At 41.7% G+C, this 14,268-nt stretch overlaps 1 protein-coding gene across 2 annotated transcripts; it reads right to left on the bottom strand.

Moving 5' to 3' along the window:
• Nucleotides 1-4,910: 4,910 nt before the first annotated feature.
• SLC25A29 (solute carrier family 25 member 29) lies at nucleotides 4,911-13,447 on the bottom strand. 2 transcript variants are annotated; one of them, XM_085550570.1, is made up of 5 exons: nucleotides 13,364-13,447; nucleotides 12,421-12,464; nucleotides 10,394-10,428; nucleotides 7,875-7,958; nucleotides 4,911-7,210 (listed from the first exon to the last, which is right to left on the bottom strand). In XM_085550570.1, the coding sequence occupies exon 5, from the start codon at nucleotides 7,175-7,177 to the stop codon at nucleotides 6,467-6,469; it is 711 nt and encodes a 236-aa protein (XP_085406696.1). In that variant the 5' UTR covers nucleotides 7,178-7,210; nucleotides 7,875-7,958; nucleotides 10,394-10,428; nucleotides 12,421-12,464; nucleotides 13,364-13,447; the 3' UTR covers nucleotides 4,911-6,466. The 2 variants fall into 2 exon arrangements, with proteins under 2 accessions (XP_085406696.1, XP_015721149.1); XM_015865663.3 differs by lacking the exon at nucleotides 10,394-10,428.
• Nucleotides 13,448-14,268: the final 821 nt, after the last annotated feature.

Raw genomic sequence — 14,268 nt, forward strand, 5'->3', positions numbered from 1 at the left:
TATTCTTAAATTTGTATAGTTGCAGTTAAATTCTGTGTTTAGTTAAATTAGTGTCTGTCCTTTTTGGAAGGAAATAAAACGAGTTCAGTCTAGTTCTGATTGACCCTTTTTTTTTTTTTATAATAGTATATATAGTTTCAGTCTTGCACGAAACTGTCATAAAGTGGTACCAGTTATATTGTGTTGCAAAGTAAAGGGATGGCTTGATGATTTCTGTTCCTTATCCTTGAACATGTGTTTGCCGCTGAGTTACGTTTAATCTTGTTTTAAAGCTGTGCTGGAAACTGAAACTTGTGTTGTCGGTAGTTCTAGTGCATCTGTGTAAGGAAACATCTCATCTAAGCCTCAAATTATTAAGCATTCAGGACATTCCTGAGTCTGAGGAGCAACATTCAGAAACATGAAAGATCTTTCTTTGTTAACTAGTAAAATTCATACTGGGATTAAATAAATACCTACAAGAAGCAGTAAGTTATTTATGCATTATAGTTTAATTGGCACATTGTGTTCTTAAAAGTGCAGGATTAGTTGATTCCGGAGCTCTTCCTATGCATTTTCAGTGAAATTACAAGTTATGAGAATAACAACAAAGTGGACTCCGCAAATTATCATGGCCATCTTCTAGCCACAAGTTCCTTCTTTATACCATGAATTTGTGAGCAAGCTCAGGTAAGAAAAGGAGAGTCTGAGGGCTGGGGAAGTGCAGCCTGTAGTTTTTAAAGGGGCAAAAGATGTAAATGTCTATTCCCTCATGCCCATTAAACTTTGCCTGTGATTTATGCTTAATGTTACCTTGACTGATTCTCCTGCAGTTGAAATGGAAGGAGAAAGACTGAAAGAATGTGTGCACATAAATTCCTGAAGCTTTCTATCTTCTGAACTCAGATGAGTTTTTTAATTGTAGAACTTAATAGACTTTTCAACTGTGTCTTTGTTCTGCCTGTAGCAGTAGTTCCTGTTTTAAATACAAGGCAAATGGAACTTACGTACTCATTAGTTCTAGAGACTACTGTTCTTAAAAAGTGAGTAGGAAGAGTCCAGGTACAGCTTTGAAATGGTAAGTGAATAAATTCTTAACAGGTAACACTGAGATCTTCTTTATTGCTCTCTGTAAGAACTGTTTGCCCTTGGCACTGGTTGTCTTCTTTTTGAACCAAGAAGTTCACTGTTGAGATAGTGCAGTCTGATGTTTCTTTTTTTTTCTTTATTTTTTCTTTTTCTCTGTCATGGTCAGAAATTTGTCAATCAAGCTATACATGGAACATGTTCTAACAACATATGTTGTCAGCAATAATATTTTAAAGGCAGCTAGAGGTCCTTTCTGACAATTCCACAGTAAATGAGGAGCAGAAGAAGAGATGCTTAACAGCAATAACAAAATTACTAGGACATTAAAATGTTTGAATAAAGCTAGTGTTTTTAAAGTGGTAATGAAATATGTTAACACTTGGTCCTTGCTTGTCCTAAGGTGCTCACACCTTAGTCTTCCTACTCAGTTCAGATGAATATACTCAAGGACAGCTCCTAATGACTAGTATCCCTGAATATGCAGTTCTTTGATACTTGGTTTGTATTATATATAATATATAAAGTATATTTAAATACATAGAGAGAGTCACAGAATTACCCAGGTAATATAACAAACAATGTTCTATAGTAACTACGCTAATGTTTCTGTATTGCTTAAAGCTATAATGATGACTTTTGAAAGCTTTGTGTTAACATGAGACTCAGTATTCATTTGATCTACAAATTGAACTTTGTTGTACAGTAGGCCTTGCCAGGCTCTGAGCAGAGCAGGGTGAAAGTAAGCTTTCCACGCACCTGAGGAGAGTAAGAAATATGACTTTGTATATAGGCATTTGTAAAAAGAACCAGCAAAGCAATAGAACTGTGGAAGTTGAGTGTGACGAGGATTGTATATTCTTAGAGGAGCTGTACATCCAAGGTTATTGAATATCTTTGAGAGAAGTGTGGAAATCTAATATTATTAATGATATGCTTTCACCTGGGAGAGGGGCTGTTTAGGTTTATTATCTAATAGATGCATAAAATAGCATTGATTCTCTCCACCAGTGCCCTCCAAAGAAGTTTAAGGTGAGTTCAGTTAGGGCCTCGCCATTTGGCTTTCCTTCAGTGAATCGTTGTTGGTAAGGTTTGCAGTGCAGTTGCAGAAGCTATCAGAGCGGTACTCTGCAGGGCGACGAGAGTGTGTATGTGGGAGGGAGGTTTGTGTGTAATAAGTGAACAATACTTTTGAGATAAATCACAGAGGGATAAGCAGAGGAATGAGCTGAACTCACTGTGAAATAGTGGAAAGCCCATACACAAAAAAGCTCGGTAACTGGATATCTCCTAACAAATCTGCTTCAGCTACAGCTCATCAGCAACTGGTTGTGAAACAAAACTGTAGAAAGCCCTGTTTTATGACTCTTACGGTGTTTATGGGATGACATAATGGGCTCATAAATCAGGTGTTCCTCAGAACTGCAAGATGCTTCCCAAAGGCATCACTAATTTTGCCAACAGCAGTTTGGCTTGCAGAGTTTGTGACAGCCTTATGCAGGGAGCATCGTGCAGTTGTTTCAATGCAGTTCTCTCCCAGTATAACAGAAGATTTGGCCTTTGGACATGAAGTCTTGGATCATAATCAGGATTTGACTGGAACACCTTTTATGTTCTGTGATGTGTCTCAGAATTGCTTACATCACAGTTCAAAGGGGTGGGATTAGTTATTGCTGCTTTTTGTCGAAACAGCTGGTGGAGCTGAAGGTCTCCGTACATGGGAAAGGTGTAACTAATTACCTGCAATTTCCATCCCATAGTTAACGTACCCAGTGCTTTGAACTTCCAATGGATTTAAATGAATCCGATGACACCCACTGGTTTAAAAGGCATACAGAAGTTTATTGTTTGGAGCAGCATTTGAAGGTGCAATACTGTGGCCTTTATGGGTTTTTTTTGTGTTTCTGTTTTGTTCTGCTTTATTGTTTAGTGAGGGGCCATGTTACTTTTCTTTCCTCTTGCATGGGTTACAGATAGAAGATTTCTTCTTCAAGAGAAAAGTTTTGTAATCTGAATCTGAGGAGCAGTGGGCTGTAAACTAAAATGCTCAACTGCTATGGGAAGTGTATCTGATTTTGAGTGCATTACCTTGGTTTTTTTCCCCCCAAGACTGTGAAATGGAACGGCATAGTCACTGCATTGTGAGCAGGCAGGGAACCCAGGAGGAACTTCTGCAGAAAATTAAAGGTAAGAGTTATTTTTCTGTACCACTTTTAAGTAACCAAGCTTGAACATTGCTCCTAGCCTGGAAAATTCCCCATCGTAGGTTCTTCATTAGGTGAAAGCACATACCTGCTTCTCTCAGCAGACAGAATCTGGCCTTGCAGAAGGGTGAGGGTCCTGCCTCCTACCTTCCAGCTGTGAAGGAGCACCTCCTCAGGACCTCGATGAAATTGTGTAGGGTCAGGGATGAACCTGTACAAACAGACATCCAATGTGAGTTTGTGTCCTACCAGAAGAGTTGGTTGGGTAAAACTTACTTTTAGGGGCACTCTGTTTTCCTCTGCTTTCCTTTCACACTGCCTGTGAGCATGTATAAATTCCTGAACATAGGGACAAGCAGTCTTCTTCCTCATGGTTTCAAAACCAAGCTTGGCCCAGCAAGAATCACTGCCCTCCCTGCTGTCTTGCTTTCCCCCAGAGAGAGGTGGACTATTAGATTCTTCATCTTTTCCCATGATAGTAATGCCTGATACAGCATGTTGCCTTTGTAAGTTCCTATCTTCTGGGGCTGCTTTTCTGATAAGGGATTTCATTGCCCTTTCTGCTAATCTAATATTTGGCACACTGCTGGGCTTTAAGTTGTCCTTTAACTAAGTACGTAATAGAAGTCTGCTTAACAACAGCTGTTAACGTAGTTTTCTAGTATTGTAGCAAATATATCTAATTTCACAGAACAAACACATCCATGCTGGGTCAGCTTTTATGTTTAGGCTTTAATTTAGTGGGTTTTTTTCTATTGTGGCTTGAGATCTGCTATAATAACCTCTGTAAGACATGTAACTCCCACAACATCTACCTTTGCACAGTGTAATTTGTCACTGAAAAGTTTCCTGTAGCATAAGAATTTTTCATGTTCAAGCCTGTTTAAAAATAATCTCTACTTCTCCAGGACATTGGGTCAAAGACATTGTTTTCATTGCTGACATTGTGTAAGCCTCTGGTTCTCCCCCTCCCCCCCTGCCTCTTGTCTATTTGAACATGTTAGTGGCTGTAGTTTATAACACTGATACGAACCACCCAGTAACAGGGTGGGTCATGAAAGAGAGTAAAATGATGTGGCCTTTTTGGTCAAATAATTTCTTCTACAGGCTTGTCAGGTTGGATACTAGGAAAAATGAGGTGCTCAAGATATGTTTAGATGTTGTACTAAAGGACATGGTTTAGTGGGGAGATATTGGTGGTAGGAGGATGGATGGACTGGATGACCTTCAGGTTTTTTCCAGCCTTGGTAATTCTGAGGAGGCACTGTTTGCTTGTTCCATGTCTTTTTTTTCTGTGCCCCAGTTTAAAGCTGTTGTTCTTGCTGAGAGAATAGTACTTAGACTGAATAAATGCGGAGTTTGAAGGGCCCAAATACTCCCCCTACTCCATTGCAGGTCTTGGTAGCTAAATATCTTTTAAGTGAGCTACTGGCTGAAGAGATCATTATGAATAAGCAAGGTCAAGCAGCTGATGTGTTTTATGCTGGTGCAAGATGTTTTCCTTCCTGCTGGTGTATGGAAAGCAGATGGAGAACATAGATCTTCAGGCAAAAGCCAGAAAGCCCACCCTTTTGCAGGTTAGATTTAAAACAAGGAAGTATTTGAGCAAAAACATAAGAAAAGTTGAACAGAGGATATCAATATCTTTAAAAAACAATTTATTCCCTCGGTTTTATATACAGTAATTACAGACTACTGTACAAAGGTGTAAATGGTCTTTGCTGTGAGTTGTGCATGTGCAGCTTAGTAGACAGATTTAACATTCAATTTGAATCTCAGTGCAAGTAGGCACTAAAACATCCAACATACCTTCAAGGTATAAAAACACATATCAGTTTTACAGGTTTCCCCAGCATATGTTGTTACAGTGCAAAATGCTATGAAACAAGGTTTCTTTATAAAAATCCATATAAATTAAACACATATTGCACTTGTCCCAACTGAAAATGTAACAGATTTACTGAAGTAGCTTGCTATGTTAATGAACATTCCCCAACAAACATGCACTCCCTTCTTTCTCCTGGCTGTCGGTGCCCAATACATGTGGTTCTTCTTCCAGATGTTGAAATGCATTTTAAAGCTCTGACCTCTTGAACAAACTGCTAAAAAGATAAAAATAAAACACAGCAGATTCACGTAACCAGAAAATTCTCCAAACCCCTTTTTTTAGTCTTTTCAGTAGTGCTGTAACTAAATACACAGAAATTGGTATTGTTTAAATTCACAATGCAAGTGCATTCAACACAAACCATTACGCTTACACCCCTTATTTTCTGGGAAGGCATAAAACTTCCAGACCTAAAGATGTGCGTATTTCCACGGTACTTCAAGCTGCTATGCTATCACTACACCCACTAATGTTTTGTGCAATGACACAGGTAGGACTTCTGTACATCACTGGCTGCTACGTTGCACCTTGGGGAAGTGGCACAAAGTTGCATTAACTCAGAACAAAGCTTACACAGCCTAAAACCACCCCCCACACACTGTGCACCACCAAACAAGAAGTAGAGGTGAAGGCAGACATCAGTCTTGCTAGCCTTGACTTTCCTTTAATCCGTACTAGTCTTGAAATTTAAAGGAAGAAGTAAATACAAGTGCAAATGCTAACTTTGTGCTTGAGATGTTTAATCTGAAAGGTAAGGGAGTAGCTTGGAAACAATTTGTTCTTCTTTTTAAGCAAACCAGTGTGAATAATGATGCTACTAAAACCACTGACACTTACAAGCAGAGGAAAAGTAAAACATGAGGCTGAGCATTAATCCATGTCTTACACAGTTCAGGGTTACCTGCAAAATGCTTCCAGCATTCCCTACTTTACCTTGGAGGACTATATGTGCTCCTGCTACATACAAAAAGCATTTATTTTCTGAACACACTTCTGCATCCATTCAACTCAGTCATTCAGAACATGGGTTAAAACCTGATTTCTGGTACTCTGACATTCTCCAGATCCTCTTCTGGAGCCCCAGCAGTACAGTACTTTCTAAAGGCAGGTCCCCATCTTACTTGGATACTATTGGTTATGAAGCCTTTTATAAAGTTATGTGCTATTTATACAAGTAATGGGATGAAATCTTAATTTGATGCATCTAGTTCTTTATACAGGTAGCATACATTTACACCACTTCTGTGGATCAGCTGTTTACAATGAGAAGACAGCTGGGTTTCAGATCGAGGTTGGAAGCACACACTGCTCACAGACTAGAAGGCTGCTGGATTACCGGGCCTGGGTCACATTCACGAAGGTCATTTTCTGACCTCATGTACATTAGGAACACAGTGACAGTAGCAAAAGTAGCTGCATTGACAGGAAAAGCTCGGAGAAGAGTAGAAGTGAGGCCTCTCGTGAACACCCTCCAGCCTTCCTCCTGGTAGCTCTTCCTGATGCAGTCCAGGATGCCCTTGTACTGTGTTACACCTCCAACACCATCTGCCTGCAGCCGGGACTTGATCACATCCACAGGGTAGGTGGAGAGCCAGGACACAATCCCTGACATCCCCCCAGAAAACAGCAGTTTGGGAATAACGTAACTGTCTTCAGCTTCACAGCCCAAGTATCTGGTCATGCAGTCGTAGGTCAGGAAGTAAAAGCCAAAGCTTGGAGTCTCTCTTATGACTGTAGAGACCATGCCTCTGTTGATGCCCCTCAGCCCTTCCTTTCGGTAGATTTTGATCAAACAATCCAGAGAATTTTTGTAGTTCTTTGTTTTTTGTTTGTATTCACCAGTTCCCTGAAGCTGCATCCTTGTCTTTGCCAGCTCCATGGGGCAGCAGATGATGCACTGGATGGCTCCAGCTGCTGAGCCTGCAAGGAAATGGTTCAGAGGAGTGTCTTTGCCGAGGGCACGCAGCGTGTTTCCCTGCACACCGAACACGACTGCGTTAATGAAGGTAAGTCCCATCATTGGTGACCCAATGCCTTTATAGAGTCCAAAAGCCTGATGGAAGAAGGAAGGAAAAAGAAGTGTTTTTAGCACTAGTACTGATAACCTCCTGAAGCTGTGTAGAAAATGTCCTTTCTGGATCTCACTCATGCTCTAACTTCCTAACTGTGGACAGAAGAACCTGCTTTGTAACAATAAGATCATCTCAGCTTAGAATGCAAGCACTGAAGCATTTTCAGCAGTGTAAATGCATACTTGAGTACAGAAAAGAATCTCTCAGTCCATGGGGTTAAAAGTTTTCTTCTTAGCTTTACATACATATTTTTATGTATAAGCCCTAAAGACCATAACTAATGGGATGGCTGTAAGCTCCAGTGGAGAAAGAGAAAAGCCATTAATGTGTTCTCTCATTGTTTGGACTCAGAAAATCAGCTGTTTGTGTAACTGTTTGTTTAAAAACTTAACTTTGTTGTTTCAATTGCCAAATTTAATTACGAAAATGAGGAAATGTTCAGCAAGCTTCTGAATGTAAGTAACCAAACCTGAAAACTCCGATGCAAAGTACTACAGTGTTTGCGGCCATGTGAGATTCAGAGTATGATTTCCTTTTGATTATGATATTTATAGTGTGTTGTTCTTTTTTTAGCCATATTTCCCACCCTTCTCATACAAAATATATGAAGATCCACAACAGAGAAAGCATTTACTTTGTACTTACAGATTCTTGCTTTATGATGGACTGAAAGCAATGGAAGGTCCCACGGTAGAGAGGTTTCTCTACATTTTGAACTTGTAGACGAACCTATAAAAAGTGGTATGAGATGCTATTTTGTACATTGAGAGCAGCATAACTGGTAAATTAGTGACTTCTACATACATCAAGAATTGCTATAGAATATATATGTACAAGCACAGACTGGACATTAGAATGCTGTATGTGGCAAAATCATTTAAAAACATTCTCTTGAGTGTTCAGAATTATTTTGGAGAGTGAAAAAAAAATAGTGAAGGGAGGATATGACTTATTTTGAGAATGAGAGAAGGAGTACAACGGAGTATCTGTAATTTCAGATAGAAGCTTTTGTGTCCTGACTACACAACAAGGGCTTCCTTTTGCTGTACAAACCCAATAGTATTTTATAACGTATAGTTACAAGTCAAGCGTGAAATAGGGACGATAATAAAAGGTTGGGAGCTTTCAACAGCACATGTAGTGTTTGTGGCTACCAGGCTTCAGGCCCTTCACTGGCATGGGGTTTTTTCAGAGTTTTGAGGGGAAGAGACTTAAGATAGCTTAACGTTCAGATAAGGAAAGGAACAAAAAGTCACTTAGCCTTTTAAATCTTAGTCTGCTGAAAGCAAACCGCTTGTGAGGGTGTTGGCTGCATCACACCTTCAAATAGTAATTAATTTTTACAAAACTGATATAGAACATTCCATGCAACAGGCGATGGTACTGAGTGGTGACATTGCTTTTTTGAGGTGGTTTCTGACCTTTGATGGGAAAGTCTGGTTCAGGTTTTCCTGCCAATTTGCCTTCAGCTCACTGAAACAGAAAGCCTCGGAGCTACATAGCTCATGCAAAACCCTGCACTGCAGTAACTCAGTAATTGGTTTCACTAGAGTGGTTGAGTTAGACATCTGTCTTTGATCTCAGCGTGGAGGGCTGCAATGCTCCTTGGAGGAGATGCTTATCAACCATTTACTGCTGTGGCAGCTCTGCAGCACAAAAATTCAAGACTTATTTGTAACAAAAGAAAGGGTTATTAGGTGTGGGAAATTCCTGACTTTAGTCTTTTTATCCCCTTTGCCTCCAGTAACTCCACTACCACCAGAATGAAAGGCCCCTAAGATTACAAGGGTCTAGAACCAATCTGGGGACATGGTTTCTCAGAAGCCCATATTAAGGTTAGCTTTTTTCAAGGGAAGAAAAGAATAGCTTGAGTGTTTCTGATATCATAACATGTCATTTCATGCTTTGTAAATCAAAGCTGTAGTTTTTAGTGTCTTTTTAACGTGCACTTTAGTGTACACTAAGCCATGCTTGGAGACTGAGTTGACCTCAGGTCTTCAAAGAGGAAACAGAGTTTTACAACATCTTAAGAGTTCAGAGCAGGCTTAGAGCAGGATTCAAAGCAAATAAATCCTTTGTTATTCAGAGTCTGGTTGGGGGCTGAAGCAGCTGAGTTTGTTAAAGCTGCTCAGGAAGCAGTCCCATAAGCAAAGCCATACATGTCAATGAGCTGTCAGAACAGCCCAAAACATTGGTCTGACTCCATTTATCATTTTATTTTTATTCAAACCTCAGCTACGAAGTTAAAGGGCTTCCAAATATGGGCTTTGGAAGAATTACAGCTTAGCAGCCTTTTTACTTTTCCATACGAGTACCTTTAGCAAGTTAGAATAATCAGTACTGTATATCTAGGCTTTATTTCCTAGCAGTGTATAGCTTCTACTATTAACTACATGATTTATGAAACATTGACTGATGTTGTAGGACTAAGTATTTAGAAAGCTAAAAGTACTGATACATCATCACACCTAAGAAAGAAAAGCAGCTCTTAGCTTTGAGATCAGATGGCAGCACCTGCAGCAGCAAACTGCTAGGTGAGGCAATAATGTATACAAAGCTTTATTTCATGGGCATTAATATTATATTCAACAAGTTCTAATTTAGTGTGTGCACCTACGGGAAGGATGAATCATTTACAGATCTTTATTTACTCACTGACTGCCAATCATCACATCCTTTCATTTTGCTTCTTTCCTGTTTGAAGCTGCTGTCGATAAGGCAGCTGCCACAGTGACAAGCTGTAACTTCACATTGTTAAAGACTTACACAAAATGAAGGAAAACAAACCAACAAAAAGCTTTCTGACACTCCAAACAGTTAACAGTGAAATAAGTGATTTAGAGACATTTGAGCAATTAGTGTCCTCCAAGGATATGTGGTGGGTAAGACCCAAGGTTCTGTCTTACAGCCATTGTGTATGGAAGCACGCATAGTTGAGAAATGCATACTGGAAAGGTTCAGAGTAAGGCTTTACATCAATAAATAACTAAATGGATATTTAAACCCCACTCCCTCCACATTACAGTTGTAGAAGAGGGACATATCAGTTTAAAACCCAAAAGGATAAAAGCTTCTTAAGTCTTTTAGATCTTTATTTGAACTATTACATTTTGGAATAAATTAAGACTGAGAGAAACAGAAGTGTTCACCTGGGCTATACTTACTAGGTAACTCTCCCGTGATGAGGCTTATCTCTCATCTACAACAAAGTAACACTTTTGCTGTTAATGAAGACAGCCCCTAGCTCAGAAAGTAAAGGCAGTTAAAAGCAAAAAAGCAATTTTACACATTACATCAACAAACCAGGGCTAAGGAGTGTGCCAGCTCTGGGATCAGCTCAAAGGGGGTTTCTCAGCCTGGCTTCCCAGGCATGGCTCTCCCTGTGTGTCCCACCAGCCCCCTCCCCCTTGTGAAGCATGAGCACCAGCCAAAAAAAAAAGCTTAAAGGGCAAGGTGGAAATAAAATTCTGGCTTATCTAAGCAACTTCCCCACTGTTCAGTTATAGTAAAACACAGTCTAAGGTGATGGCCAACCATAGAAATGCAAAATGAGTTATTAATGTATATACATATACAAAGCAATAAGCTTTCTTGTCTTTTAAAGAGTGGTTATGGTGTTAGTTTTCCCCACGTATGGTGGTGACTATGCCAGTTAATAACATGAACATTAGTATTGCCCTCCAAGAAAGGGCAGATAAACGTTATTCCTTCTGGTGGTATGAAAGCCACGTTCCACACTGGAATTTGTAAAATGCTTTAAATCATCTGGAAACAAAACTACTCCGCTCTACTGTACAGCAATATACTTCTTCTACAGCCAGTACATCTTTTTTGCATTAACCCATCCGGCAAAACTAGCATGGGAGCCCCAGTTTTGCAGGCACTTAAGCGTTTATGCTTTTCATGCACTATGAGCTGTTTATAATGTGAAACATCTTCACCATCCCCTCCCCCAACACTGAATGTCAGCACGAGCACAGAATTTTAGCGGTTTTGCTGGCTTCAGTGCCGTGACTCTCACTTTGAGTTAAGCAACAAAACTTGGCAGGATGGGGAGAGAGGAGACAGCTGTCCCTGTACCACCATTAGAAAAGTGCTCAAGTCTGGATGCTACCATTCCTGAAAATATTTAGTCTAATGCAACCCAATTACATTACAGTTAACTTTACCATACTCTCAGAAACGTATGAATGCTGTTTAACTATTTGAGCAACTTGCACTTGGCTGGAAAGGACTAAAATCCATTAGCTGTGAAAATCTGTTCAATGTTGAGTCAATCATGTGGCTAGAATACATAATATGGTGATGACCCCTGTAATACTATCAGCCCTTGCATATCTAATTCAGTAACGTAGAGGTATTCCAAATATAGCTATCACAGCTGGCATGCTGCAGTCAAGTGATATGGCTATAACACAGTGGTAAATACACTGATGTCCCCTCTTCCAGCATGAGATTATACATAAGGCTGCCAGAAAGTGACTCAAGTCATCATCCAGGGCTGAAGAACAGGCTGGGAGTTCTGGAGTTCTGGCTGAAGGGCCTCCAGGGGAATTAACATCCTCCAAAAATCTTGTCTTTGAAAAGGCCTTAGCTACTCTTAGTATGCATAAGGCACAAAACCGTAAGGAAATATATTTTAACTTGGAAAGTTATGAAGAATATTCATCTATTATACCTAAAGGGAGGAAAAAGCTCCCCAGCAAGCTTCATGCTATGGATTTTTGTCCACTTACATCCCTGGGCTTATGCAACAAATTAATGCCTGAGGAGTAAGTAGCAGATCTTGGGGCAAAAACAACGCAAAGCTTTCAGTGTAGGGACAGAAGAGCTGGAGTTACCATGGAGGTAGAGGCTCTTCTAGCAGTTAGTAGTGAACAGCTACAGAGGAGCAAGCATCGAACAAAATTAAGTGTAAGATCCTATTTTCAAATGTGATGATATTACTGCACTGATGGAATTGGGTCTGGGCCAACACTTGTTCATGTTTCAGGGCTGAATCATACATACAAAGAATGTTCACTTCTGCAGGGCTGGAGGCTGCCAGTCCATAAGGAGCAGCTAACAAGGCTTGCCCCAAACTCTCAGTCGCAGACTGAGGCTTCTACAGCATCTGGTTAAATCTCCCCATCTCCTTGAGAAAACGTACTAATCAAGTTTTCTACTTAGAAGTGTTTTGTAATCAACCCACCTTAACAGTGTCGAAGGGGTGTCCCACCAGCACTCCGGCAGCACCTGGAACAAAGCAGATGGTGTTATGAGCTGCCTTCCTGAGGCATGACAGGGGGGCAGGCAGGGAGCACCCCGGCATGTCAGGACCCCAATTTGGTCCCAAAGCAGCACCGGGTACCTCTACGCCTCCGGCAAGGCTGTGGTTTGGGGTCTACAGCAGCATCGTGTCACATCAGCAGCCTAAAGGAGTGGGCAGATAGCAACACCTGCACAAGGAGCACCTTTATCTTATGCCAGCATCAGGGGGCTTTCTGTGTTACATAGAGTGTATTTTATATGCTGCACTGAAAAACACAAGTGCTGCATAAAGCAAGCGTTCTCCCAGCTCCATACCTCTGCGATCCCAAATCATGCACAGGGCACGCTCTGCTGCTCCCCCAGAAGCCACGGGGGAATGCACTGCGCAGAGGGATGGGGCAGCCCATGGTGCCCAAGGACACCACGAAGGCCGGCAATTTGCCACCTCAACAGAATGCAAAGGCCACAACCCAACAACAATAAGGCCGGGATGAGAAGCAGGGGGGGAAAAAAAAAATCTCTTTGCAAATGTAGAGAATCAAAACGGTGTGAGAATAAATGGTTTCCTCCAGAACACACGTTGGCTGCTAAAAATAGCAGAGGGAAACAAGCGGAGGCCATAAGCTGATACACAGGGAAGAGGAAGACGAGCAGCGATGGCATCGTTCCCCTCCTCCTCTTAACGTTAAAGCTCCGCGTTGCGCATCAGGGGCTGCAGGAAGCCCCGCGCTCTCCTTCCCCTTCCTCCTCCTGCTTAGAGAGGGGCTTTAGCTGAATATATATAAATATATATTTCCCTCCTGCCAAGCTCATTTTCTCCACCCTTTACAAAGAAATATATTTATTTACTTTATATTGTTTCAATTCAGCACCCCCCGACTCACCGCCGACGCATCCCGCGAGGAAATCCAAAGCCATGCTCAGCGCTCAGCGCCCTCCGCTCCCACCGGCGGGGCCCGGCCCTCTGCGCGCTGCCGATACTCCCCCCGCCTCCTCTTTCTATCGCCCGCCCTCGGCCGGGCACCGGGCCGCGCCCCCGAGGGGCGGGCAGCGGGACAACTCCCCCCCGCCGTCTGCAGGCACTGGCTGCGGGAGGAGGGAGGGACGGGGATGGGGCAGAAAGGGGTAGGAGCCGCGCTCAGCCCTTCTGCTCCCCCCTCCTCCCCCCCACCCCAACCCCCGCTCTGCTGCCCCCAAAGTCTTTTGCAGCTCAATTTGGAAGAACAAAAAAGCAAAAGCAAGTGGGTCTGAAACTACCAAGTCCCGAGAGCCTGCCGTAGATTTAGCTGCTCTTGGGTCATCGTTATAGTTAATGAAAAGGCAAAGGTTGGGTTTACCAAAGTGGTTTTCCTCTGTTCTGCGAATCCCCTCGTATTCCAGGCAATCTGCTTGTTAGAAATCACCCTCTCCACCAGAAGTGCTTTGTAATTGCAATGTTCACCCACAGCTGGCAGGGAAAGTCATTTATTCCCCTCTCTTTGCAGACTCTTCCTAAGTTATCTGAAGGCAGTTTTAAATCTTTTATCTTTTCTTCTCTGAATTGTACTGGATATTGATTCTTGATCTCTGGCTCTTGTTAGCCTCTTCTTCCTTCTGTTGGCTTCTTGTTTCTTGAGCTGTTCTCTAAGGCTTTGCACAGTGACTGATGGGTGACTACCTTAGGCATTTGCAGACAGCACTGAATATATCATATTCATATATTTGAGTATGAGAGCTTCCCTTCCCTTTCCCTTCCCTTTCCCTTCCCTTTCCCTTCCCTTTCTCTTCCCTTTCCCTTCCCTTTCCCTTC

Source organism: Coturnix japonica, chromosome 5, assembly GCF_054131305.1.
Source record: "Coturnix japonica strain WE chromosome 5, WE-NBRP24, whole genome shotgun sequence".
NCBI lineage: Eukaryota > Metazoa > Chordata > Aves > Galliformes > Phasianidae > Coturnix > Coturnix japonica.

Coding starts and splice junctions, on each gene's coding strand:
- SLC25A29 (XM_015865663.3), bottom strand. CDS start 13,397: ATGGCTTTGGATTTCCTCGCGGGATGCGTCGGCG. Junction 12,465..13,363: donor CCTCGCGGGATGCGTCGGCG/GTGAGTCGGGGG, acceptor GCTTTGTTCCAG/GTGCTGCCGGAGTGCTGGTG. Junction 7,959..12,420: donor ACCCCTTCGACACTGTTAAG/GTGGGTTGATTA, acceptor CACTTTTTATAG/GTTCGTCTACAAGTTCAAAA.